At 43.4% G+C, this 24316-nt stretch overlaps 1 protein-coding gene across 1 annotated transcript in view; it reads left to right on the top strand.

Moving 5' to 3' along the window:
• Positions 1 to 23919, top strand: part of LOC121549135 (kinesin-like protein KIF26A) — a 76752-nt gene extending 52833 nt beyond the window's left edge. Inside the window, exons 7-14 of the mRNA XM_041860997.2 lie at positions 8068 to 8227; positions 10750 to 10912; positions 11546 to 14726; positions 15533 to 15729; positions 18400 to 18423; positions 18982 to 19132; positions 22857 to 23033; positions 23141 to 23919. Of these exons, the coding sequence (XP_041716931.2) occupies positions 8068 to 8227; positions 10750 to 10912; positions 11546 to 14726; positions 15533 to 15729; positions 18400 to 18423; positions 18982 to 19132; positions 22857 to 23033; positions 23141 to 23220 (4133 nt within the window). The 3' untranslated portion in view covers positions 23221 to 23919. The remainder of the gene's footprint in view (positions 1 to 8067; positions 8228 to 10749; positions 10913 to 11545; positions 14727 to 15532; positions 15730 to 18399; positions 18424 to 18981; positions 19133 to 22856; positions 23034 to 23140) is intronic.
• Positions 23920 to 24316: the final 397 nt, after the last annotated feature.

Below are 24316 nucleotides of genomic sequence, written 5' to 3'. Positions count from 1 at the left end.
GCCATGATTGGCTGAGATAATGAGTGGGCTGGACATGCTGAGAGATGAGTTTGGATTGGTCTGCCATGTAGCACACTTCTGTCTATTTGAGCTGGTCAGTATGTGTAGGTAATCCTGTCTAACACTGCTTTTAAAAATATATATCTCGTAGTAGAACTGCATAAGTGTTGCTCTCCACTTTCTGGAGAACCGAGTTTTGAAATCAGTGGACTTAGAGTATGATAGCTAAGGAGATGGAGAAAACACCTGTCTCCGGATTACATCTTCAAACTAAGGGCAACCATGGCATCCGTGAGAGAGGGAGAAGCGTCCATCCATGTATACGGGTAATATAGTCTAGCTTGCTTCATTTTCAGATATTACACATTTCTAATTTTGTCAGAAAGTCATTTTCATTTCAAGTTAAAGTGTACTGTTAGCTAGCTAGCTAAAGTTAGCTGGCTGGCTCGCTAGCTAACGTTACGCGTATGATCTGTGTAGTAATATTATTCGTATCTCAGAGCCATTTGTAGCCTAATGTTAGCTAGCTAACATTGAACCTGGTTGGTTAGCTACCTGCAGATTCACGCAGGGTAGTAATGTCATGAGTTGGGATTATGGTTCATTGTTTAGCTAGCTGGCTACATGTCTTAACAAAAGACTCCACTATGCAAGTAACCATTTCAATAGAATTTTAATGATGTCACTGTGACAACTGTTGATAGACGTAGCTGGTAAATCTGCTCTGGCTATCTACTCTGATTTCAGAGCACTCTTGTCTGAGTGTGCCAGAGAGCAGAATAACTGACAAATTTACGAACGCTCAACACCCATTGAATATGGCCGGTGTCAGTAAACGTTGGCAAAAAGCGTAAATTGTTGCCAGCAGCACAATTGCAGTCACCAACGCTCTGGATAACATATAAACAGCCTAACCAGCTCTGCTAGGGCGAGTAAAATGGTCAGAGTGAGCTGTTCTCTCATTTGTGTCTGGAAGTAGCTAGCAAGCTAGCCAACGATAGCCAGTTAGCTTGGGTGCTTGACTGCTGTTGTTAGGACATAATGCTCGGATCAACCCTTAAAGAGATTGGTGGGGCTAAAGCCTAAGAAGGTGTGAACGATTCTGAATCGGTGTAGACAAAGAAGAGGTCTCCAGTAGGTGATCCAAAACATTCAAAAGCAATTTTCTCAAAAGTGAGGTTACAAGTTTATCAACTTTCAAAGCAGAATTACTTTCCCTTTTTTCCTCAACTTTTTACCAATTTAAAAAAACACAATTTCAAGTGTTGCTACATAAGACCGAATTGAGCCGATCGGTCACATTTTGTTACGTTACAGCTGTCATGACTCTCCCTGGGTGAGGATCAAAGGCCTCATATCAGCTTGGCAAATGGCCGACAACAACCAGACCGTCTTACCCACAGGGGGGCTGTGCCGGTCTTGACACTTTAATACTGCCAATAATTAGAGAGGAGGATAATCTATCTCTGGCAATCTAGTAGACTTTTTGCCACCCAAAAACTTCAACATCCAACAATGAACATTGGGACAATATATTTCAACATCCAAACTTTGGGAATGATGAGAAATGGTATATGGAAAATATATGCATATTTTGTGATGTCATTAAAAAAATGGTATAAAGGCGTTATAACGAAAACATTGTGACTTGAAGAGCTTTTACACTGTGTATATCAGGATTACATCCTTTACCTTGTGTAGAAAATATCAAGGAGGAAGACAATGTTTTCGTGAAGATAGAAAGCTAAAAGCACAATCCTGACAAAATCATAGTGATGATAATACTTTTGCCTCATAACTAGCCACGCCCGAGGGAGCTCAGAGAGTGTGTCAGTATGACGGAAATGCCCCTCTTTACCAGAGTGCATAAAAGATTGAGATAAGAATTATCAGATCAAACTAGACGGACCTCAAGCTGCAGCTTTTGTCCATATTGGTCCCGACCCTGAAAATCAACACGAGGTGAAGACGACAAAGTTGCCTCCACTAACAATGAATGTTACGGCTGAGTAGCTGTTCTAAGTACTGTATCTCAGAAGGTGAATTTAAGTGGGACCATCCTGTTACTCTCTTCAAAACATCGTCACCTACACTGCTCTCATCACCCCACAGGGGATCATTGACATGGCTGATTAGCCGTCCTCAGAAGACCACTTCCAGTATGAGTGAAAGTAAACAGACAACTAAGAAGAAGGACATTGTGAACTCTTGTGGACAATTTCAGCCTTACATCTAAAAGGCCATCCGAAAGAGAAGGCCCAATCGACCCTTTCCCACGAAGGCCTGGGTCCAACAGAGATACACGACGAAGACCACCAACACGTAAATACATGCATTGCTTTTCTTCCCAAACGGGGAGCAGTTCCAGGCAAAATATTAGGATTAATATTAGGTCCATGTGTATCCAAGTTTTTTTTCTCTCTCTCTCTCTTTAACTCGCCATCTTTTGTAACAAGTGTCATATTGTGTTAGTCCGCTAGGGAACCGTTTTCATTGTATTAAGTTTACCGTGTACATGTTTGTATCTTGTGTTATCATTTTTAATTAGTTAGTAAATAAATAATTAAATACATTTGTGTGGTACGGAATGATCAATAAGTCTACAACTTTCAGAATGAGACTGATATGAGGTAAATTATTAATAAATGACTGTTAAATGATAAGAGATATCTAGATATCTTTAGAGTTAATTCAGGAAACGGTAACTCGTTAAACAACTTTTCCCATGGTGCCCCAAATTCCTACTGAGTTACATTATTAATTTAATCTAGTAACACTTAAACATACATTGGCTTGTGAAAGTATTCAACCCCCTTGGCATTTTTCCTGTTTTATTGCCTTACAACCAGGAAATAAAATGGATTTTTTGGATCATTTCATTTACACAACATGCCTACCACTTTGAAGATACACAATATTTTGGGGGGAAATAAGACAATGAAACAGAAAACTTGAGCATGCATAACTATTCACCCCTCCAAAGTCAATACTTTGTAGAGCCACCTTTTGCAGCAATTACAGCTGCACGTCTCTTGGGGTATATCTCCATAAGCTTGGTACATCTAGCCACTGGGATTTTTGCCCATTCTTCAAGGCAAAACTGCTCCAGCTCCTTCAAGTTGGATGGGGTTCCGCTGGTGTAAAGCAATCTTTAAGTCATACCACAGATTCTCAATTGGATTGAGGTCTGGGCTTTGACTAGGCCATTCCAAGACATTTAAATGTTTCCCCTTAAACCACTTGAGTGTTGCTTTAGCATAATGCTTAGGGTCATTGTCCTGCTGGAAGGTGAACCTCCATCACAGTCTCAAATCTCTGGAAGACTGAAACAGGTTTCCCTCAAGAATTTCCCTGTATTTAGCACCATCCATCACTCCTTCAATTCTGACCAGTTTCCCAGTCCCTGCCGATGAAAAACATCCCCACAGCATGATGCTGCCACCACCATGCTTCACTGTGGGGATGGTGTTCTCGGGGTGATGAGAGTTGTTGGGTTTGCGCCAGACATAGCATTTTCCTTGATGGCCAAAAATCTAAATTTTAGTCTCATCTGACCAGAGTACCTTCTTTAATATGTTTGGGGAGTCTCCCACATGCCTTTTGGCGAACACCAAACATGTTTGCTTATTTTTTTCTTTAAGCAATGGCTTTTTTCTGACCACTCTTCCGTAAATCCCAGCTCTGTGGAGGGTACGGCTTAAAGTGGTCCTATGGACAGATACTCCAATCTCCGCTGTTGAGTTTTGCAGATCCTTCAGGGTTATCTTTGGTCTCTTTGTTGCCTCTCTGATTAATGCCCTCCTTGCCTGGTCCGTGAGTTTTGGTGGGCGGCCCTCTCTTGGCAGGTTTGTTGTGGTGCCATATTCTTTCAATGTTTTAATAATGGATTTAATGGTGCTCCGAGGGATGTTCAAAGTTTCTGATATTTTTAATAACCTGTTTGGAGCGCTCCTTGGTCTTCATGGTGGCCGCTTGCTTTGTGGTGCCCCTTGCTTAGTGGTGTTGCAGACTCTGGGGCATTTCAGAACAGGTGTATATATACTGAGATCATGTGACAGATCATGTGACACTTAGATTGCACACAGGTGGACTTTATTTAACTAATTATGTGTCTTCTGAAGGTAATTCGTTGCACCAGCTCTTATTTAGGGGCCTCATAGCAAAGGTGGTGAATACATATGCACGCGCCACTTTTTCGTTATTTTTTAAATTTCTCTTCACCAATTTGGACTATTTTGTGAATGTCCATTACATGAAATCCAAATAAAAATCCATTTAAATTACAGGTTGTAATGCAACAAAATAGGAAAAACGACAAGTGGGATGAATACTTCTGCAAGGCACTGTAGTAGGTAATTATTTGATAAATAATAGTCATCACAATAATGAAAGTCACGTCACAACACAGCCTTATTATAAAATTGATGAAATTGTTATTTTTCCCCTCATCAATCTACACACAATACCCCATAATGACAAAGCAAAACAGTTGTTTTTTTAGAAATGTTGCAAATGTACACTACTGGTCAAATTTTTTTGAACACCTACTCATTCAAGGGTTTTTCTTTATTTTAAAGATTTTCTACATTGTAGAATAATATTGAAGACATCTAAACTATGAAATAACACATATGGTATCATGTAGTAACCAAAAAGGTGTTAAACAAATCAAAACATATTTTATATTTGAGATCTTCAAATAGCCACCCTTTGCCTTGATGACAGCTTTGCACACTCTTGGCATTATCTCAACCAGCTTCAATAGGTAGTCACCTGGAATGCATTTCAATTAGCAGGTGTGCCTTCATAAAAGTTAATTTGTGGAATTTCTTTCCTTCTTAATGTGTTTGAGCCAATCAGTTGTGTTCTGACAAGGTAGGGGGGATATACAGAAGAAGCCATATTTGGTAAAAGACCAAGTCCATATTATGGCAAGAACAGTTCACATCATCATTACTTTAAGACATGAAGGTCAATCAATACGGAAAATTAAGAACTGAAAGTTTCTTCAAGTGCAGTCGCAAAAACCATCAAGGTCTATGATGAAACTGGCTCTCATGAGGACTGCCACAGGAATGGAAGACCCAGAGTTACCTCTGCTGCAGAGAATAAGTTCATTAGAGTTACCAGCCTCAGAAATTGCAGCTCAAATAAATGCTTCACATAGTTCATGAAACAGACACATCTCAACATCAACTGTTCAGAGGAGACTTTGTGAATCAGGCCTTCATGGTCGAATTGCTGCAAATAAACATCTACTAAAGGACACCAAGAAGAAGAAGAGACTTGCTTGGGCCAAGAAACATGAGCAATGGACTTTAGACCGGTGGAAATTTGTCCTTTGGTCTAGTGTCCAAATTTGAGATTTTTGGTTCCAACCTCCGTGTCTTTGTGAGACACGGTGTGGTTGAACGGATGATCTCTGCATGTGTATTTCCCACCGTAAAGCATGGAGGAGGAGGTGCTATGGTGTGGGGGTGCTTTGCTGGTGACACTGTCTGTCATTTATTTAGAATTCAAGACACACTTAACCAGCATGGCTAACACAACGTTATGCAGCAATACGCCATCCCGTCTGGTTTTGGCTTTGTGGGACTATCATTTGTTTTTCAACAGGACAATGACCCAACACACCTCCAAGCTGTGTAAGGGCTATTTTACCAAGAAGGAGAGTGATGGAGTGCTGCATCAGATGACCTGGCCTCCAAAATCCCCCGACCTCAACCCAATTGCGATGGTTTGGGATGAGTTGGACAGCAGAGTGAAGGAAAAGCAGCCAAGCATATGTGGGAACTCCTTCAAGACTGTTGGAAAAGCATTCCAGATGAAGCTGGTTGAGAGAATGCCAAGAGTGTGCAAAGCTGTCTTTAAGGCAAAGGGTGGCTATTTGAAGAATCTCAAATATAAAATATATTTTGCTTTGTTTAACATTGTTTTGGTACTACATGATTCCATGTGTTTCAGTTCATAGTTTTGATGTCTTCATTATTATTCTACAATGTAGAAAATAGTACAAATAAAGAAAAACCCTTGAATGAGTAAGTGTTCTAAAACTTTTGAGACTATTACATTTTACATTTTAGTCATTTAGCTGATGCTCTTATCCAGAGCGACTAACAGTTAGTGAGTGCATAAATGTTTTATACTGGCCCCCTGTGGGAATCGAACCCACAACCCTGGTGTTGCAAGCGCCATGCTCTACCAACTGAGCTACACAGGGCCTGTAATGCAAGATACGTAAACATTTACTCAGTACTTTGTTGAAGCACCTTTGGCAGTGATTATAGCCTTGAGTCTTCTTGAGTTTGACGCCTGAAGCTTGGCACACCTGTATTTGGGGATATTCTCCCATTCTTCTCTGCAGATCCTCTCAAGCTCTGTCAGGTTGGATGGGGAGAGACACTGCACAGCTATTTTCAGGTCTCTCCAGAGATGTTAGATCGGGATCAAGTCCGGGCTCTGGCTGGGTCACTCAAGGACATTCAGAGACTTGTTCCGAAGCCACTCCTACGTTGTCTCGGCTGTGTGCTTAGGGTCGTTGTCCTGTTGGAAGGTGAACCGTCGCTCCAGTCTGAGGTTCTGAGTGCTCTGGAGCAGGCTTTCATCAAGGATCTCTTTTTACTTTGCTCCATTCAGCTTTCCCTCGATCCTGACTAGTCTCCTAGTCCCTGCCGCTGAAAAACATCCCCACAGCATGATGCTGCCGTAGGGATGGTGCCAGGTTTCCTCCAGACTTGACGCTTGGTATTCAGGCCAAAGAGTTCAATCTTGGTTTCATCAGACCACATAATCTTGTTTCTCATGGTCTGAGAGTCCTTTAGGCGCCTTTTGGCAAACTCCAAGCAGGCTGTCATGTGTCTTTTACTGAGGAGTGGCTTCCGTATGGCCACTCTACCATAAATGCCTGATTGGTGGAGTGCTGTAGAGATTGTTGTCCTTCTAGAAGGTTCTCCCATCTCCACAGAGGAACTCTGGAGCTCAGTCAGAGTGACCATTGGGTTCTTGGTCACCTCCCTGACCAAGGCCCTTCTCCCCCGATTGATCAGTTTGGCCGGGCGGCTAGCTCTAGGAAGAGTCTTGGTGGTTCCACATTTCTACCAGTTAAGAGTGATGGAGGCCACTGTGTTCTTGGGGACCTTCAATGCTGCATAAATGTTTTGGTACCCTTCCCCAGATCTGTGCCGGGGGGGTACTGTCACGCCCTGGCCTTGAGAGCCCGGTTTTCTTTAGTTTGTTTGGTCAGGGTGGGAATTTCTATGTGTATGATCTAGATATTGTGGATCTATGTTGGCCGGGTGTGGTTCCCAATCAGAGGCAGCTGTCGATCATTGTTTCTGATTGGGGATCATACTTAGGCAGCCATGTTGCCTACCTATGTTGTGGGATCTTGTTTCTGTGTGTTTGGCTTGTTTGATGTTAGCCTTTAGAACTTCACGTTACGTTGTTGTGTTTGGTGTTTATTTAATAAATGAACATGTACGCATACCATGCTGCACCTGGGTCCAATCCTGTATTCAACGAACGTGACACCCGGGTTCCGGGGAGGGTTGCCACTCTTGAACGCTGGAGTTTCTAAATCTTGCTGATGCTAGGTTAGTCTTCAGCCCTGCCACTGCATTAAATTAGGGCATAGTTCTGACTGCCTTAATGATATGATTCTGAGTTTTTTACCTCTGACCTAGATGGCATCAAATGGAACGGATTCTGTCCTCTCAACCGTAACTATGTATTTATCTGTGAGCAGTTAGCCCCCGACAGTGCGAGCCCGTTTGATTGTCACCTCTGAGCCAACTGTCCATAACCTTCAAGTCCATCGGCCCCCTCTGTTCCTTTGATTGCGTGCCTCTGTAACTCCCTCTGTCCTCAGTGGGCTCAGTGCCCTCTGAAAGTGCAATTCACTGTATTGGTAATTTAGCACAAATCTAAATGGGGGAGCTATGATGTGAAGTTTAAAGTCGTTCATTCAATGTGAAATCCTGAACTCGTTTTATTTTTGGCTCCATGGAAAGTTCAGGCTTAATAATTCACCTTCTCTCCTCTTTTTCTCTGTCTTTCTATCTCATAAAGTGTCTGGCGGCCGTAGTCGTCTGCACTTGCTGGATCTGGGCAGCTGTGAGACGGACATAAGTCGAACCCGAGAAGGAGGTGGAGGTCAGTGTCTGTCACTTTCTGCTCTGGGAAACATCATCCTCGCCCTGGCCAATGGGGCCAAGCACGTTCCCTACAGGTATGTCCGAAAGGAGGGACAAACACTAGTGAATGATGAGGTTCTTTCACAATGCATGTGTATTATGTCCTCTTTGTGTCTATAGTTTGTGGTGTTTTGTCTGGTTCTGTGTGTTTGTTTATGTTGTAAGTTTGTTTTGTCTGGCTCTGTGTTGTGGCCTTTTTATCTCTCTCTTTTGTTCTTCCCACCTCAGGGGTAAAAATCAATGAAGCCCTATTAGCCTATTTGGATGAGAGAAGTTGAGGGAAGAAGCAAAGCACCAACGTGAGAAGTTATTGATAGTGTAATGGTTCACGGAAAGGCTGTATTCCAGCTTCAATGAGGGGAGGGGGTGGGGGGTTGGATTGTAATATAGAAGATTGGGGGCTCTATTTTAACAAACCTAACGCAGTGATAAATCTAAGCGGTAGCGCTATAGGTTCGGGGGTGTGTCAGATATATTTTTGCTATTTTCACCACCACAATTATAGGCGCAGTTGCTGGCAGTGGCACGAAAGGGCTGGGTTTTGATGAATAAACCAGTTGTGGGTGTGTCAAGGCTTGGCCCCTCACTGGCTAATCAGAACATGCTCCATGGCTAAATATGTGGTTTCTTCAAGTTGTGTATTTACGATCTTTTATGTATTGCGTGGTCATCAACTCCAATTCCAGTGTTAGTCCATTATAGCTTAGTTCGTTAAATAGCCTGCCCCACATTTGCAAAATATGTTGAACATGTTTGCAGTCCACATTGTTCTAATTGCATTGCTTCAGTATGGAAATACATTGTTAAACATAGGCTATAGAATTTGCACTGATATAGGGGCTAGGACTACTGTAAATTGTAATCTGGGCATGGACATGCCAAATGTAATCAATAAGCAAGATTAAATTCACAATGTAAAGCCTAATTCTAATAAAATTGTTTTAAATAGGCGGTCTAAATACAGTTACAGGCACCATAATTACTCCCCGTGGATGTAAAATACAGACAAGGCAACATAGACTATGGTTTTATGCATTTCCAAACTTTTCACAGGAGCTAGATAAAGATCCAATGTAATGTAAAGAGAAAGGGGGGATGTCCACTCACCATTATACTGCTCGCAAATGTTATGTTTTATAAACATCATGGAACCATCTTACAGATCATATTTGTACTTCTCAAGAAATAGCAGACGAAATTGCATTGCCTTCGAGCCATCTAGCCTACGTTATCACCATAAACGCATTGATGGTGAATATTACTAAGTTTGGTTTTTGATTGATTTTCATTTAATTTGATTAATCTGCTTTTTAAACTAACAACAATATTTTAAAATAGGATGGGGTCAGAAGCATGATATCATAAATCACTTCTCTCGTTCCATGGCACTGTGTGCATACAGGTCTAAATGTCTTTACGCATAACATTTGCACATCTATACAAACTACTAGGCTCCTGACAATTGCATCGTTGCCTATGTGCGAGGCAGATTCTCAAAAAAATCCACCGTTGATATGGTATTATAGGAGGTTTGAAAAGTTTGGAGGAGCGCGTGTCTTTGGTAATCGGATGAGGGGCGCTCTTGGATGGAGACCCTACTTGAACAAGTGAAATTAAGTAATGCAAGTATGTGAATTGTGAATAATTAAAAAGCATGAGGGCAACAACCTCAAAGCACTTTCAGTAGACCATTTAAAACCCCTTTATTCATAGGCTAGTTGGCTAATTGGTAGGATAAAAAATACGCACCTATGCAATGCTGCTATACAGCCTTGATTAAGGGGAGGGTAGGCTATGCTTGGTTCTTAATTAAACGAAATGGGGGGGAAACCAATAGTTCTTTATGTTTCTAAATACTAGATTCACCAGCACAAAATGCACATCTCTCTTCCATGGTCACTGTGCGTCATAGCTGGATAGGCTGCGCTTCCGTTTTCAAAATCCATGCCATTATCAGATGAGTTACCGTTAAGACCAGCTTTTTGCGAGTCTTAAAACGTCTCATTAACGCTGCTTGAAATTGTCACGCTTGTGCATGTTTTTAAGGACACACCTCAAATATGTCCACCCCTCCCACCTCAGCACAAGTGAGCTGATGTTAGACAGGTAAATTGCCGACCCTGGCGTTAGGGATGGAAAATGCCAGTGCGCCAGTTTTTACATGACGAAATTGCAAACTAATGTGCGTTTGACACTTACGCCTCCGAAAATAGAGCCCTGCCTCTGGATCAGACAAGATCAGCTTTATTTATACACAGTATATCAAATCAAATAGCATTTTATGCAGTAGGGTGAGCTTAATATTTGTTATATTTCAAACAAACTGTCAAGGACCTTTCACACATCGACCTACTTACAGGTAATTGAAAGTGGTAGTTGAAGGTGAGGTTCCATGAATTGGATATCTCGTTCCCGCTGCCTTTTGACTGTCTATGGCTTTTCCTTTGGTACTGTAAGGAATGGTTGCTCTGAACCTGGTGGGGGGGGGTTATGGCTAAGATCTGGTGCTGGTTCTTTTTTGAGGGGCTAACGATTTTATTTTCGACGTATTATTCAGGGATAGTAAGCTCACCATGTTGCTGAGAGAATCTCTGGGCAACATCAACTGCCGAACCACCATGATAGCACACATCTCTGACTCACCAACCAATTACATGGAGACTCTAACCACGGTGCAGCTGGCCTCGCGTATCCACCACATGAGGAAGAAGAAATCCAAGGTACAGTAGTTACATTTCACAAGCTATTTCAAGGCTTTTATATGAATTTACGTATGTGAGAGTGAGGGCGTTTGAGACAAGAATGTGAGTATTGGATCTTGCTTACGTTAAGATATGGATGAGTAAGTTCATACAATATTACATTCTTTGCATGATCTTCATAGATTCAGACTTTGTTCCTCAAGCGTCCTTTGATATCGCTCAATTAGAGTGTTTTAATTGTTTGAATGATTTCCCAGGGGTAATAATGGCTCTGCCATGGAAATAATTAAATCTATAAAGTGAATCTGTATTTCTTCAGAAGGAGGGACTGTTACAGCAATAATTTAGAGAGAGTTTTTCTCAGTGCCTTATGCCATGTAATCAATACCTCTGCTCCTAAGGGAGAATCCAATGTATGCCCTGAGATTTGGAAAGCATACTTTCAATTTAATTAGGCAGATTGACAACATGTATTTATATTTTATAGATCAGAACATGACATTGACATAGATTTTTATGTAGCCTTCGGTTTGCACTTATAACCTTTTAATGGTATTGATGTGTGGTTTAGTCTAGAAATTAATCACAGTTCGTAATTCAGCTATTGAATCCCAACCTAATTTCAATGCGTGTTCTCTCTCCTGCTTACAGTATACATTCAGCTCCTCTGGTGGCGAGAGTTCCTGCGAGGAAGGACGAATCCACAAGCCACACTTGAGGCCCGGAGAACCAAGAACCATGGCCCTTGACCCGGATATGCCCACATTGCTGTCCAGTGACCCGGACTACTCATCCAGCAGTGAGCACTCCTGCGACACGGTCATTTACGTCGGGCCTGGTGGGGCCGCTATTTTTGATAGAGAGCTCAGTGACAACGAAGGCCCACCTTCCTTTGTTCCCATTATTCCCTCACTAAACAGGAAGTGCTGCAAAGACACCCAACAGCCAGAGGTGGAATACTTCAAGTGCAACACATTTGCGGAGCTCCAAGAGAGACTGGAGTACATTGATGGCAGCGAGGGCCCAGCTGCCTTCACTGGGGAGGGCAAGGGGGCACTAATAGCCCCAAGGACTCAAAGTGGGCCTACCAAAAGCCCAGAGGAGGCTGTATCCCCTAAGACTGATAAATCCTCCTCCCCAAAGCCCCTTATTAGCACAACAACCACCCACACAGCTGCCGGTAAATCTGAGCAGGGACATTCCACATTTTCCTCGGATGTGGGGGTCCCAGAGAGTCAACAACGGACAAGTGCAGATGGGGAGAAGGTTCTTGCCTGTGTGGTTAAGCCCAGCAGGGTTTTGTCTCAAGATTCAGAGTCTATGGTGCAAGAGAAGGTCTACCTCAACAAAGGACCTACTATACCTAAGCCCTATGCCTCTCCCTCTTTGCCAAGATCCTCCGGAACACCCTCTCAGAGCCCGGATGCCATCTGCCGGACATCCCTTGTTGGCATGAGTCAGCAGGCTGTAAGGCAAGGGCAACCCGGGGGGGCCCCGGTCCTGGAGAGGGCCCATCATGGCAGGAGTCCCATGGGGGTGAGCGATCTTCGGGCAGCCTTGAGGGGCAGATGCCTGGAGAGGGATGTACTGAGGACCACGGTCACCCTGCATCAGCCTGTTGAGCTGAATTGGGAAGATGAGCTGGTGTTTACAGTGGTGGAGCACCTGCCCATAGGCCTGATCCCAGATAATGGGCGGCCCTCCAGCATCAGCAGCTTCAACAATGACTGCTCCCTTCAGGCCCTGGCCTCAGGCTCCAGTCCTGTCAGCATCATTAGCAGCATCAATGATGAGTTTGATGCTTACATGGCACAAGAGGGTGTATCTGGGGTGTGCTCTGAGGTGACCACAGCCTCACAGGAGGAGCTATTTGCCCATCATGGTAGCAGACAGTCTTCCATCGGCTCCTGGCAGAGAGAAGTGAGCGTGTGCTCACTGGACAGCGAAGGCACCCATTCGTCAGGTAGATTATTACAGAGAGATAAGTGCATGACCCCGGAGAACACCTCTATACTGTCCTCCCCTGTTATATTCCAGAGGAAGCCGTTCTTGCAGCATGGTGGCATGTGCTCCCTAAATGAGTTGGACAGTGACCCCGCCACCCCAAGCAAGCTCTGCCTAACTAAGTGCCCACCTTCTCCTGACTCTACCAAAGCATCTCTCAGAGGCTCTAAAGAGAAAGCCAACACACTGAACAACTCAGCATCTTCTCAGATCCCACACCATGCTGTTCACTCCAGTCTTCCCAGGAAAACCAAGCCTACCTCATTAGTTGCTCCAAGCTGCAGCAGGCAGGAAGGCAAGCAAGACGACCTCTGTTTGCGAGGAGGCAGCCATTCAGATCCTAGAGCACCTGAATCCACTGTGACGAGTAAGCCACCAAGAATAGGCATGAGTGGCATCTCTTCCAGGAAGCTGGGAGGAAACGGCAACAGTGTACCTCGACCACCAAAGGAACAGGTATCCTCCTCGACTCAGAGGGTGGTTGACGGTTGTGAGAAGTCCAGCAGCAAGAAAGGAGAGACCATGAGCAGGATGCCACATCTCAGGCGAGGTGCCACCACTCTTGGCACAGTCTTAGTCCCTCACAGTCCCTCTGAATCAAAATGGGGCCGCGATGGCACTTCAGAAACTAATAGTCTGAGATTCTCCTCTTTGGGAAAGAGGGCAAATGGACAGAAAAGCAGCATGCTTCCAAAGTCTTGCTCCGGCAGCATCTCTCCTCCTGCTCCACCTGTTCGCAAATCAAGCCTCGATCAAAAGACAAGGATAGTCTTATCTCCTAGTGCCTTAAGGGCAGCCAGCGATGCTGCAAGGTCCTCATTACCTAAAACATCAGTCTCTGAGGAGGAGTTTGATGTTCTATTGAGAAGGGATTTGTTTAGCTACAAAACATCCAGCTTGAAGGCTGACCATGGCTCAGCCAAGACCGCGTCAAGCCTGAGGACACGAGGAGCCAAAGGCGATTCTGGAAGGTACTATGGTAGCCTGATGTCCTTGGAGAGATGTGACATTATAACCTCAGTGGGGTCCAATCCTGGTCTGTCGAGAGAGAATAGTGGGTGTAGCTTAGGAGGCAATGGAAAATCCAATAGATCAGTGCCAAGACTTGGGGTCCCCACCTCCACACCCACTGCTACCTCTCCACCTTCCTCTATCACCTTTGCAATGACAAGCAAGTTGGGACAGCTCAAAGCTAATGTCAGCCCCAGGAACATTGTTTCCAGTGGATCAAAGGCTCGAATTTTGGCTGCCAGCAGTTCTAAGACCATTAGCTCCTCCACCAAATCCCTCGATGCTCCAACAGAACACAATGCCAGCCTACCTCCAACTGGGAAATCCGTAGCTCGGTCTGTGGCAGGGGCCAATGGCAATGGCAAGCCTGGCAGGGGCACTATCATGGGCACCAAGCAGGCCATCCGGGCTGCCAACAGCCGAGTTTGTGAGCTTGTGGCGGGAAGCCCAAGGAAACACCTAAGCAGGGGTTCAGAGGCTGTTGGGAACAACGATAGCGGGGAAAGCATCAGCGGGTCCCCTGCCAGCACGCCGCTACCCTCGCCCTATAGCAAGATCACAGCCCCGCGGAGGCCCCAGCGTTACAGCAGTGGGCACGGCAGTGACAACAGCAGTGTGCTCAGCGGGGAGCTGCCACCCGCAATGGGGCGCACTGCGCTCTTCTACCACAGTGGGGGCAGCAGCGGGTATGAGAGCATGATCCGGGACAGCGAGACCACAGGCAGCGCCTCGTCAGCCCACGACTCCATGAGCGAGAGCGAGGTGTCCACCTCCAATAGGAGTAGAGTGTCTAAATCACCCAAGAAGAGAGGCAATGGTGAGTATTAGTTACCCTGAGAAAGTTCTGGAACAATATCCATACAGCTATACCACATCAAACACAAATCATGATCCCATGAACGTACTTGTGAAATACTGAAATAAAAATTATTATCCAATTCAACAATAGGAGCTATACATATTCAAATACTTATAATTTGGACTATTTGTTTTTATTTGATATGTGATCAAATAAATTATACAGTGCATACAATATTTTCTCTAGCTTTCTCACTCTAGTAGATTATTTATGTTCTATTGAAAAGTGTGGCTGGGTGACATCCCTGCTGCTCAAAACAACATTCCATGCACACTAAACGAGTAAAACTGCAAGTCTTCATACACTGTATTTTCATGTATGAATTTGCCTTGCACATGGATATCTCAGATACTCTACATACCTATTTTTCATAGACCTATGAATATATTTAAATGTACAGTATGTCCTCCACCTAGCATGATCATAAATCTCTATTCAAGTGTAGTATCTGAAGTGACAGTGTGTCCCGCTGCAGTATACACTCATAAAATTAATTCAGATTCATGTACCTATCCTCCGTAATTCATAACAGCAACAGATAGGATCTAGTGCCTAATGCATACGTAATCAGTGCTAGCCGACGGTTATGTGATCCCGGCTGGCTCGATGGAAGTCTGCTATCAGCCTGTGTATCTTGGCACGTTTTTGCCTCATGCATATTTCAAGGCAGTGCCTCACATGCTAGGATATTCCTGGTGTGCATATCCAACTCCAATTAACAGCCGTACCCCCAATGACTCACTCCCTTCACCCCCTTGTTCCAGGGCTCCTGCGGCGCCGTCTCATCCCTGCTCCCCTGCCGGACACCACCTCCTTGGGCAGGAATGCTGGCATCCCGGGACAATGGGTGGACCTGCCCCCCTTGGGTGGGACCTTGAAGGAGCCCTTCGAGATCAAGGTGTATGAGATCGACGACGTGGAGCGGCTGCAGAGGAGACAAGAGGGTGCCACGGGGACAGAGGTTAGAGATGCGCCATCTGCTCGCTTCTTGGAATGTGAAAATGGTGTGTGTGAGTGCGTGTGTACGCATGTACAGTGCCTTCAGAAAGTATTCACACATTGACTTTATCCACATTTTGTTTTGTTACAGCCTGAATTTAAAATGGATTAAATTTAGATGTGTCACTGGCCTACACACACACACAATACCCATAATGTAAAAGTGGAATAATGTTTTTAGAAATGTTTACAAATTTATAAAAAATTAAGAGTCTTAAGTATTCAACCCCTTGTTATGGCAAGCCTAAATAAGTTCAAGAGTAAAAATGTGCATAGACTTACTCTGTGTCCAATAATAGTGTTTAACATGATTTTTGAATGACTACCTCATCTCTACCCCACACATCAAATTATCTGTTAGGTCCTTCAGTCGAGCAGTGAATTTCAAACACAGATTCAACCACAAAGGCCAGGGAGGTTTTCCAGTGCCTTGCAAAGAAGGGCACCAATTGGTAGATGGTTAAAACATTTAAAAGCATGGTGAAGTTATTCATTACACTTTGGATGTATCAATACACCCAGTCACTAGAAAGATACAGGTGTCCTTCCTAACTCATTTGCCAAAGAGGAAGGAACCTGCTCAGGGATTTCACCATGAGGCCAATGGTGACTTTCAAACATTTATAGAGTTTAATAGCTGTGATAGGAGAAACATGAGGCTGGATCAACAACATTGTAGTTAGTCCACAATACTAACCTAATTGACAGAGTGAAAAGAAGGAAACCTCTACAGAATACAAAAATTCCAAAACATGCATCCTGTTTGCAACAAGGCACTAAAGTAGTACTGTAAAAACAAATCCTGAATACGAAGTGTTATGTTTGGGGCAAATCCAATACAACGCATTACTGAGTACCACTCTCCATATTTTCAAGCATAGTGGTGGCTGCATCATGTTATGGGTATGCTTGTAATCGTTAAGGACTGGGGAGTTTTTCATGATAAAACATTTACAGAATGGAGCTAAGCACAGGCAAAATCCTAGAGGAAAACCTGGTTCAGTCTGCTTTCCACCAGACACTGGGAGATGAATTCACCTTTCAGCAGGACAATAACCTAAAACACAAGGCCAAATATACACTGGAGTTGCTTACCAAGACGACATTGAATGTTCCTGAGTGGCCTAGTTACAATTTTGACTTAAATTGGCTTGAAAATCTATGGCAAGACTTGAAAATGCCTGTTTGGCAATGTTCAACAACCCACTTGACAGAGCTTGAAGAATTTTGAAAAGAATAATGGGCAAATATTGTACAATTCAGGTGTGCAAAGCTCTTATAGACTTACCCAGAAAGACTCATAGCTGTAATCGCTACCAAAGGTGATTCTAACGTATTGACTTGGGTGTGAATACTTATGTAAAATAGATATTTCTGTATTTTTTCATATTCAATAAATTTGCAAAAATGTTGCACTTTGTCATTATGGGGTATTGTGTGTAGACTGTAACAATATAATTCAGACTGTAGCACATCAAAATGTGGAATAAGTCAAGAGGTATGAATACTTTTTGAAGGCACTGTATGCATGACTGTGTGCCTGTACATACAAATTAGCCAGACCGTAAGCTCCGGAATATTTTGATTTATTTATGTGGGAATGTTTTATTTGTTTTATTTCCTCTACTTTTTGCATGTTGTGTATATTTGGTCAGGTGCCACACCTGTTCACCTTTTGACCTCACCAAGGATAAAACTTCAAAGAAATCCCCTCCAGACATTTTCTCCTTTACGCAGTAAATAACATTGAGACTGTCATTACATTTACATTTTAGTCATTTAGCAGACGCTCTTATCCAGAGCGACTTACAGTTAGTGAGTGCATACATTTTCATACTGGCCCCCCTGTGGGAAACGAACCCACAACCCTGGCGTTGCAAGGGCCGTGCTCTACCAACTGAGCTACACGGGACTCAGTTGGCTGTATAACAATCATGCTTCCCCTTTTACAGTGGGCTAATATTGAGGAGGACAGTCCAGTGCATCATCCTCAACTGAACATGCCCCCAAATTATTAAGTGAGGGTGCCTAAACTGTCTCAAACCCTCAATCTATCCACCTAAACGGGGTGTGCCTGGGAGGGGGCTGCACTGAGACTCTCAGACTTCCTCACATTTAGTTTGTCAGTAGCCGAGGTTATCACTGGAACAAATACCGCTGCTGCTTAATTGGTTAAGATTTGACTGATGGTTGGAGCCAGGTAACCATGGCAGTCAGGGGAAGCCCAACAAAGAAGAGGGGAGACAAGGTTTGGAGGAGCCAGTGATGAATGAAGGTTGGGCCTGCTATCTTGGCCCTCGCCTGAATGCTCTTTATGGGCTTCTCCACTCTCCATGTCAACGGGTCATTAACCATTCCCACGAGCCGGGCCCAATCCCCCATTGAATAGTGGAGGGGATAAAATACATTAATTCTGCTTGATGGTGCTTTGATTTATTTTCAATTAGGAAAAGATGATCTTCAATTCGTTTTTGAGAGCCTGTCGTCCAGAGCATCCAAAAGTGAAGTGTTTTGAGTGTGTGTGTGTGTGATTAATTGCGTTTGCAAGTGCATCCATTTAGATTGTGTATTATCTTTGGATTAGCAAATGTTGATGTCTTTTTTTTTCTGTTCTCTCTCGCTCATCTCCTAGCAGCTATTCCAGGATGTGGAAAGGGTATGTTGATTCAACTCGATGGATGTGCTTGAATATTATATCACATGCTAAATAAAAAATGCATGGACCATGGAATTAATGCATTCTGTTATGCCTTGTGAAATAGACAAATTAAATTATAACACACGCGTCCGAAAACACATTTTGTACAAAGCCAATAATACAAAAGCAATTCACCTTCCTTGTAGTGATAAAAACAGTTCCGAACTAGGAATAATCTGTATTGTTATTCTACCTTTCAATAACATATTACTGGTGGACTGCGTCTACACTTAATCCAGGAGCCCAACATTTGTCCTAGAGATTCAAGCAAAGCGGGAGATTAGCGTGGATGCTAATTTTATTTCTGCGGTATAACCTCCCTGTCCCGTGTGTGAGCCTCTTCACAGCGCACACACAACTCTAAAGATGCCCCTCCGTCTGGTACTCTCTCTCGCTCCGTTTACCTCACTAAATCCAAGCCTGGGTTTCTCTAAAAGGAGCACACTCAGCTCATTTCCTCCACTCGTCTTTTCCCTCTGCACTCACTCCAACCATCCTTACCATTTGCTCTACCAGGGCCTGCTGTACTTCAACGTCAGGCTGAGGATGCTAGAGAAGAGGCAGCAGCAGATCAGGGTGCTGAGGGCCAAGCACGAGAGCCTGAGGGGGGAACTGGAGGATGCCAAGAGCAGGCTGATGCTGGACCCCGGGAAGTGGACCGGAGAGTGTGAGTAGCCTACTGTAGAAATCTGGCATGCTGTTTTTAAAGTGTGCAGAAAGTGTACCTCCTTGTTTTGTAACTGGGTTGTGTTAGATTGACTTTTGTGTAACTATCAGAGCTGCAGTCAGGTATTATATTTTACATTTTAGTCATTTAGCAGACGCTCTTATCCAGAGCGACTTACAGTTAGTGAGTGCATACATTTTCATACTGGCCCCCCCCGTGGGAAACGAACCCACAACCCTGGCGTTGCAAGCGCCATGCTCTACCAACTGAGCTACAGGGGACTATGGTTTAAGATGGGTCTGTTGTTAGCTCATGTCTTACAAATTACTTTCCTACATTTAGCCTCTCTGAGGCTATTGTAAGTGGACAACAAAGTTTTGTAACTAGCTAGCGATTCAGCTACAGCAGCACAGCGTTCCCTGGCCTCTGTTAAGTTAGCCACAACAAAAGACCCATCTTAAACCATACAGTAAACAAACCTTTCCTACACTGTAGGAACAGTTGATATCCTAAGCACCTTTTTACAGTGCCTTGCAAAAGTATTCATCCCCCTTGGCGTTTTCCCTATTTTGTTGCATTACAACCTGTAATTTAAATGGATTTTTATTTGGATTTCATGTAATGGACATACAAAATATTCAAAATTGGTGAAGTGAAATAAAAACAATAACTTGTTAAAAAAAAATAATAATAACGGAAAAGTGGTGCGTGCATATTTATTCACCCCATTTGCTATGAAACCCCTAAATAAGATCTGGCGCAACCAATTACCTTCAGAAGTCACATAATGAGTTAAAGTCCACCTGTGTGCAATCTAAGTGTCACATGATCTGTCACATGATCTCAGTATATATACACACACCTGTTCTGAAAGGCCCCAGAGTCTGCAACACCACTAAGCAAGGGGCACCACCAAGCAAGCGGCAACATGAAGACCAAGGAGCTCTCCAAACAGGTCAGGGACAAAGTCGTGGGGAATTACAGATCAGGGTTGGGTTATAAAAAAATATCTGAAACTTTGGACATCCCACGGAGCACCATTAAATCCATTATTAAATAATGGAAAGAATATGGCACCACAACAAACCTGCCAAGAGAGGAACGCCCACCAAAACTCACAGACCAGGCAAGGAGGGCATTAATCAGACAGGCAAAAAAGAGACCAAAGATAACCCTGAAGGAGCTGCAAAGCTCCACAGTGGAGATTGGAGTATCTGACCATAGGACCACTTTAAGTCGTACACTCCACAGAGCTGGGCTTTACGGAAGAGGCATGTCGGAGACTCCCCAAACATATGGAATAAGGTACTCTGGTCAGATGAGACTAAAATTGAGCAATCTGGCCATCAAGGAAAACGCTATGTCAGGAGCAAACCCAACACCTCTCATTACCCCGGGAACACCATCCCCACAGTGAAGCATGGTGGTGGCAGCATCATGCTGTGGGGATGTTTTTCATCGGCAAGCACTGGGAAACTGGTCAGAATTGAAGGAATGATGGATGGCGCTAAATGCAGGGAAATTCTTGAGGGAAACCTGTTTTCAGTCTTCCAGAAATTTGAGACTGGGATGGAGGTTCACCTTCCAGCAGGACAATGACCCTAAGCATACTGCTAAAGCAACACTTGAGTGGTTTAAGAGGAAACATTTAAAATGTCTTGGAATGGCCTAGTCAAAGCCCAGACCTCAATCCAATTGAGAATCTGTGGTATGACTTAAAGATTGCTGTACACCAGCGGTACCCATCCAACTTGAAGGAGCTGGAGCAGTTTTGCCTTGAAGAATGGACAAAAATCCCAGTGGCTAGATGTGCCAAGCTTATAGAGACATACCCCAAGAGACTTGCAGCTGTAATTGCTGTAAAAGGTGGCTCTACAAAGTATTGACTTTGGGGGGTGGTGAATAGTTATGCAAGCTCAAGTTCTGTCTTGTTTGTTTCACAATAAAAAATATTTTGCATCTTCAAAGTGGTAGGCATGTTGTGTAAATCAAATAATACAACCCCCCCCAAAATACATTTTAATTCCAGGTTGTAAGGCACTGTATATATAATGGATAGAGCTCAGCTACAAAGGCATGGATCTTCTCTGGCGAACCTTTGGGCGACCTGCACATCAATTCAACATCTATTCCATTGAAATGATGTGAAAATAACGTTAAGTCAACCAGTGTGTGCCCAGTGGGTCCTTGTTCCGCCATTGTGTATTAGGGGTTGGAGACTGGATCCACTTGCTTGCCTTTTTGTGTGTGAGAAAGAAGTGCCAGAAGTGCCTCCCTAAAATATTTTTCAACATTGACCCAGGCTAAAATTAGCAGTTACCACTTCTAAAAGTTTGCGAAACTTTAGAAAGGACCCCAAGAGAATAAAACCCAATTAAAAATACAAAGCTATGGGCCGACGCCGCTTCCTTTGTAAATTGTAGTGTTTATGAGCCACACTTTAATGGCCACACACATTTGCTTGACACCTGCACAATACATTGGTCTATGTTTCATGGAGTGGAATGGTACTGCCATAGGACAGAGCTCACATTGCAGTAAGTATGTCCATTACATTTTGTCTATGTCCATTACATGAAATCCAAATAAAATTCTATTTAAATTACAGGTTGTAATGCAACAAAATAGAAAAAACGCCAAGGGGATGAATAGTTTTGCAAGGCACTCTATTTCTGGAAGCTTCTCAACAAACCAAATGCCTCCAGGTCTGCAATCTAAAGAAAACAGTATTTGGGGAATATAATGATGAATAATGTGTTACGCCCGAGAAGATTACAAAAGTAAACAGCCAAAGTGAATCAGGAATCACATTTATGTAACTTTTTTAACGTGCCTGTTTTCTGAAGTTCCATTTTCATTTCAGTAGAGGGAATGAGGAACCACAAAGAATCCCACAAAGGTCGCTGAATTCAAAAGTAGCCCACCTCATGATTACCTTACTAGGGATATAGAGGAACAGAAAAAAGCTTTTTCAAATCCTTGTCTTTGCAAAAACCCTGTGTGTTCTCGCGTTTGCTTGGGGGTGGAATGTGTACCGGTGTACATCTTGAAATCAATAAGGCATTATTTTCCCTCCGCCACATCTCCCTATTTCCCTGAGATGTTTCCCATTGATTTAGGGACCACAGGTTGGTCCGAACCCATGATGGGAGCAGTCAGGCAATATAAATCATCCTTTCATGTTGTGATTATGAGGGTAGTGTGTTTTGAGCAGCCTTCATCAGACATCCCGGTATATCCAGCCCTGTCAAAGACATGTCGTCATCATCAATCTTCATGTCCCTGTATGACTTTTAAGGTTGTAAAGGTGTGACAACGGAGGAGCAGTCACAGTGGAGTCACACAGTTTCAGAGAGTGTAGAAGTACTGTATCACATAATCGGGGTCAATTCAAATTGAAGGCAGTCACTTTTCAGTTTATTGATAAGTCATTGAAAATAGATGTTTACTTCCTGAATTGACTGACATCGAATTGACCCCAATTCTGATGTAGAGTGCCTATTATTACCCCATAATAACAGTGCACTAAGACATGCTATAAGATTTTTACAAGCAGAAATGGAAATTCCATGTAATGATGTATGGTCATCTAAATGTCAAGAGTGGCTACATCTTTTATCTATGTTGTTTGACACTGTACATCTGCTGTACCTTTTCATGTGCAATCTTCATCGCTAATCTTCCTCCTTTCGCTCTCTTTCTCCCGCTCTCCTTCCCCCCATAGTTGAGGTGGACCAGGATCTGGACATGGAGTCCCAGGAGTACCTGGAGGCTTTGGAGCAGGCCACGGGCGAGCTAGAGTACTGTGTCAACCTATGCAAGTCACACGTCATGATGGAGACCTGCTTCGACATCGTGGTATCGGCGACCACCGTCGCGCAAGGGGAGCAACAGAAAGGAGGTGTGGTGGTGTGAGCAAGTGAGAGAAAGGGAGTGAAAGTAAATGTGAAAGGGCAACGGAGCAAAACAATCAGTTTTCCAAAACCAAACAAAGGTCTCTTATTTCAGAGCCTGCGAGACTGATAAGAGTCAAAGGAGGAAAGAACGCAGATGGGAAAGAGGACGAATGTGAAAGTCAACCGGTGTAGGTTACAGAGGTTAACATATGAAGAGGATGGTGTGTGCTACTTGTACCGTAGAGAGAGCCTGGCTTCGATCAGAGTACAATTAAAAGGAACTTTGGACAAACTTTCTCCATTTCCTGTGGGAGGAAGGATAGTTTGAACTGAGGATGACCGAACAACTTTGTCACTGTTACCAGGAAGTGCCTTGATCTGACTGATTCCAAGGGAATATCGTTTTTTTTCTGATCGGTGCTAGTCTTAAACAGCTTACCTGAGCAAACTCTAAATGTATTCTTTATGCGACATTTTTTATTTTGTAATGTTGTATAGTGTAATTATGATTACAAAATATGTAAACAAACCATAAATAAAATGAAAGAAAAGCAAGTTCATTATTATTGCATACCCAAACCTTTGCCTTTCTTTGTGTTCAAAATGTTTTACAGCCTTCTATCTCAGTAGTGAGAAGTTATTTTGGCCACTGAGTTACCTTTGGGCTAGAACAAACCTTACGCAAATCTTTATGTCCGTTCTCAATGTCTGCAATAGAAGAAGGTTGTCAGGAATGATTTGGGCTCAGAACTGATTTGGGGTTATAAACTCAGTTGCAGTCAATTGTGCAGAAACATTTACAATCCATACAGACGAATGGCACGGTCTCTTATATACTGAACAAAAATATGAATGCAACATGCAACAATTTCAAAGATTTTACTGAGTTATAGTTCATATGAGGTAATCAGTTGATTGAAATAAATTCATTAGGCCCTAATCTATGGATTTCACATGACTGGGAATACAGATCTGCATCTGTTGGTCACAGATACCTTAAAAAAATTAAGTAGGGGTGTGGATCAGAAAACCAGTCAGTATGTGGTGTGACCACCATTTGCCTAATGCAGCGTGACACATTTCCTTCACATAGTTAGTTGATCAGGCCTCCCGAGTGGCACAGCGGTCTAAGGTACTGCAACACAGTGCTTGAAGTGTCAATACAGACCCGGGTTCGATCCCAGGCTGTGGCACAGCCGGACGTGACCGTGAGACCCATGAGGTGGCTCACAATTGGCCCAGCGTCGTCCGGGTTAGGGGAGGGTTTATTTTCCAAGTCCCATCGCGC

Source organism: Coregonus clupeaformis, chromosome 33 (assembly GCF_020615455.1).
Source record: "Coregonus clupeaformis isolate EN_2021a chromosome 33, ASM2061545v1, whole genome shotgun sequence".
Taxonomy (NCBI): Eukaryota; Metazoa; Chordata; class Actinopteri; order Salmoniformes; family Salmonidae; genus Coregonus; species Coregonus clupeaformis.
This window is presented reverse-complemented; position numbering and strand designations above follow the sequence as displayed.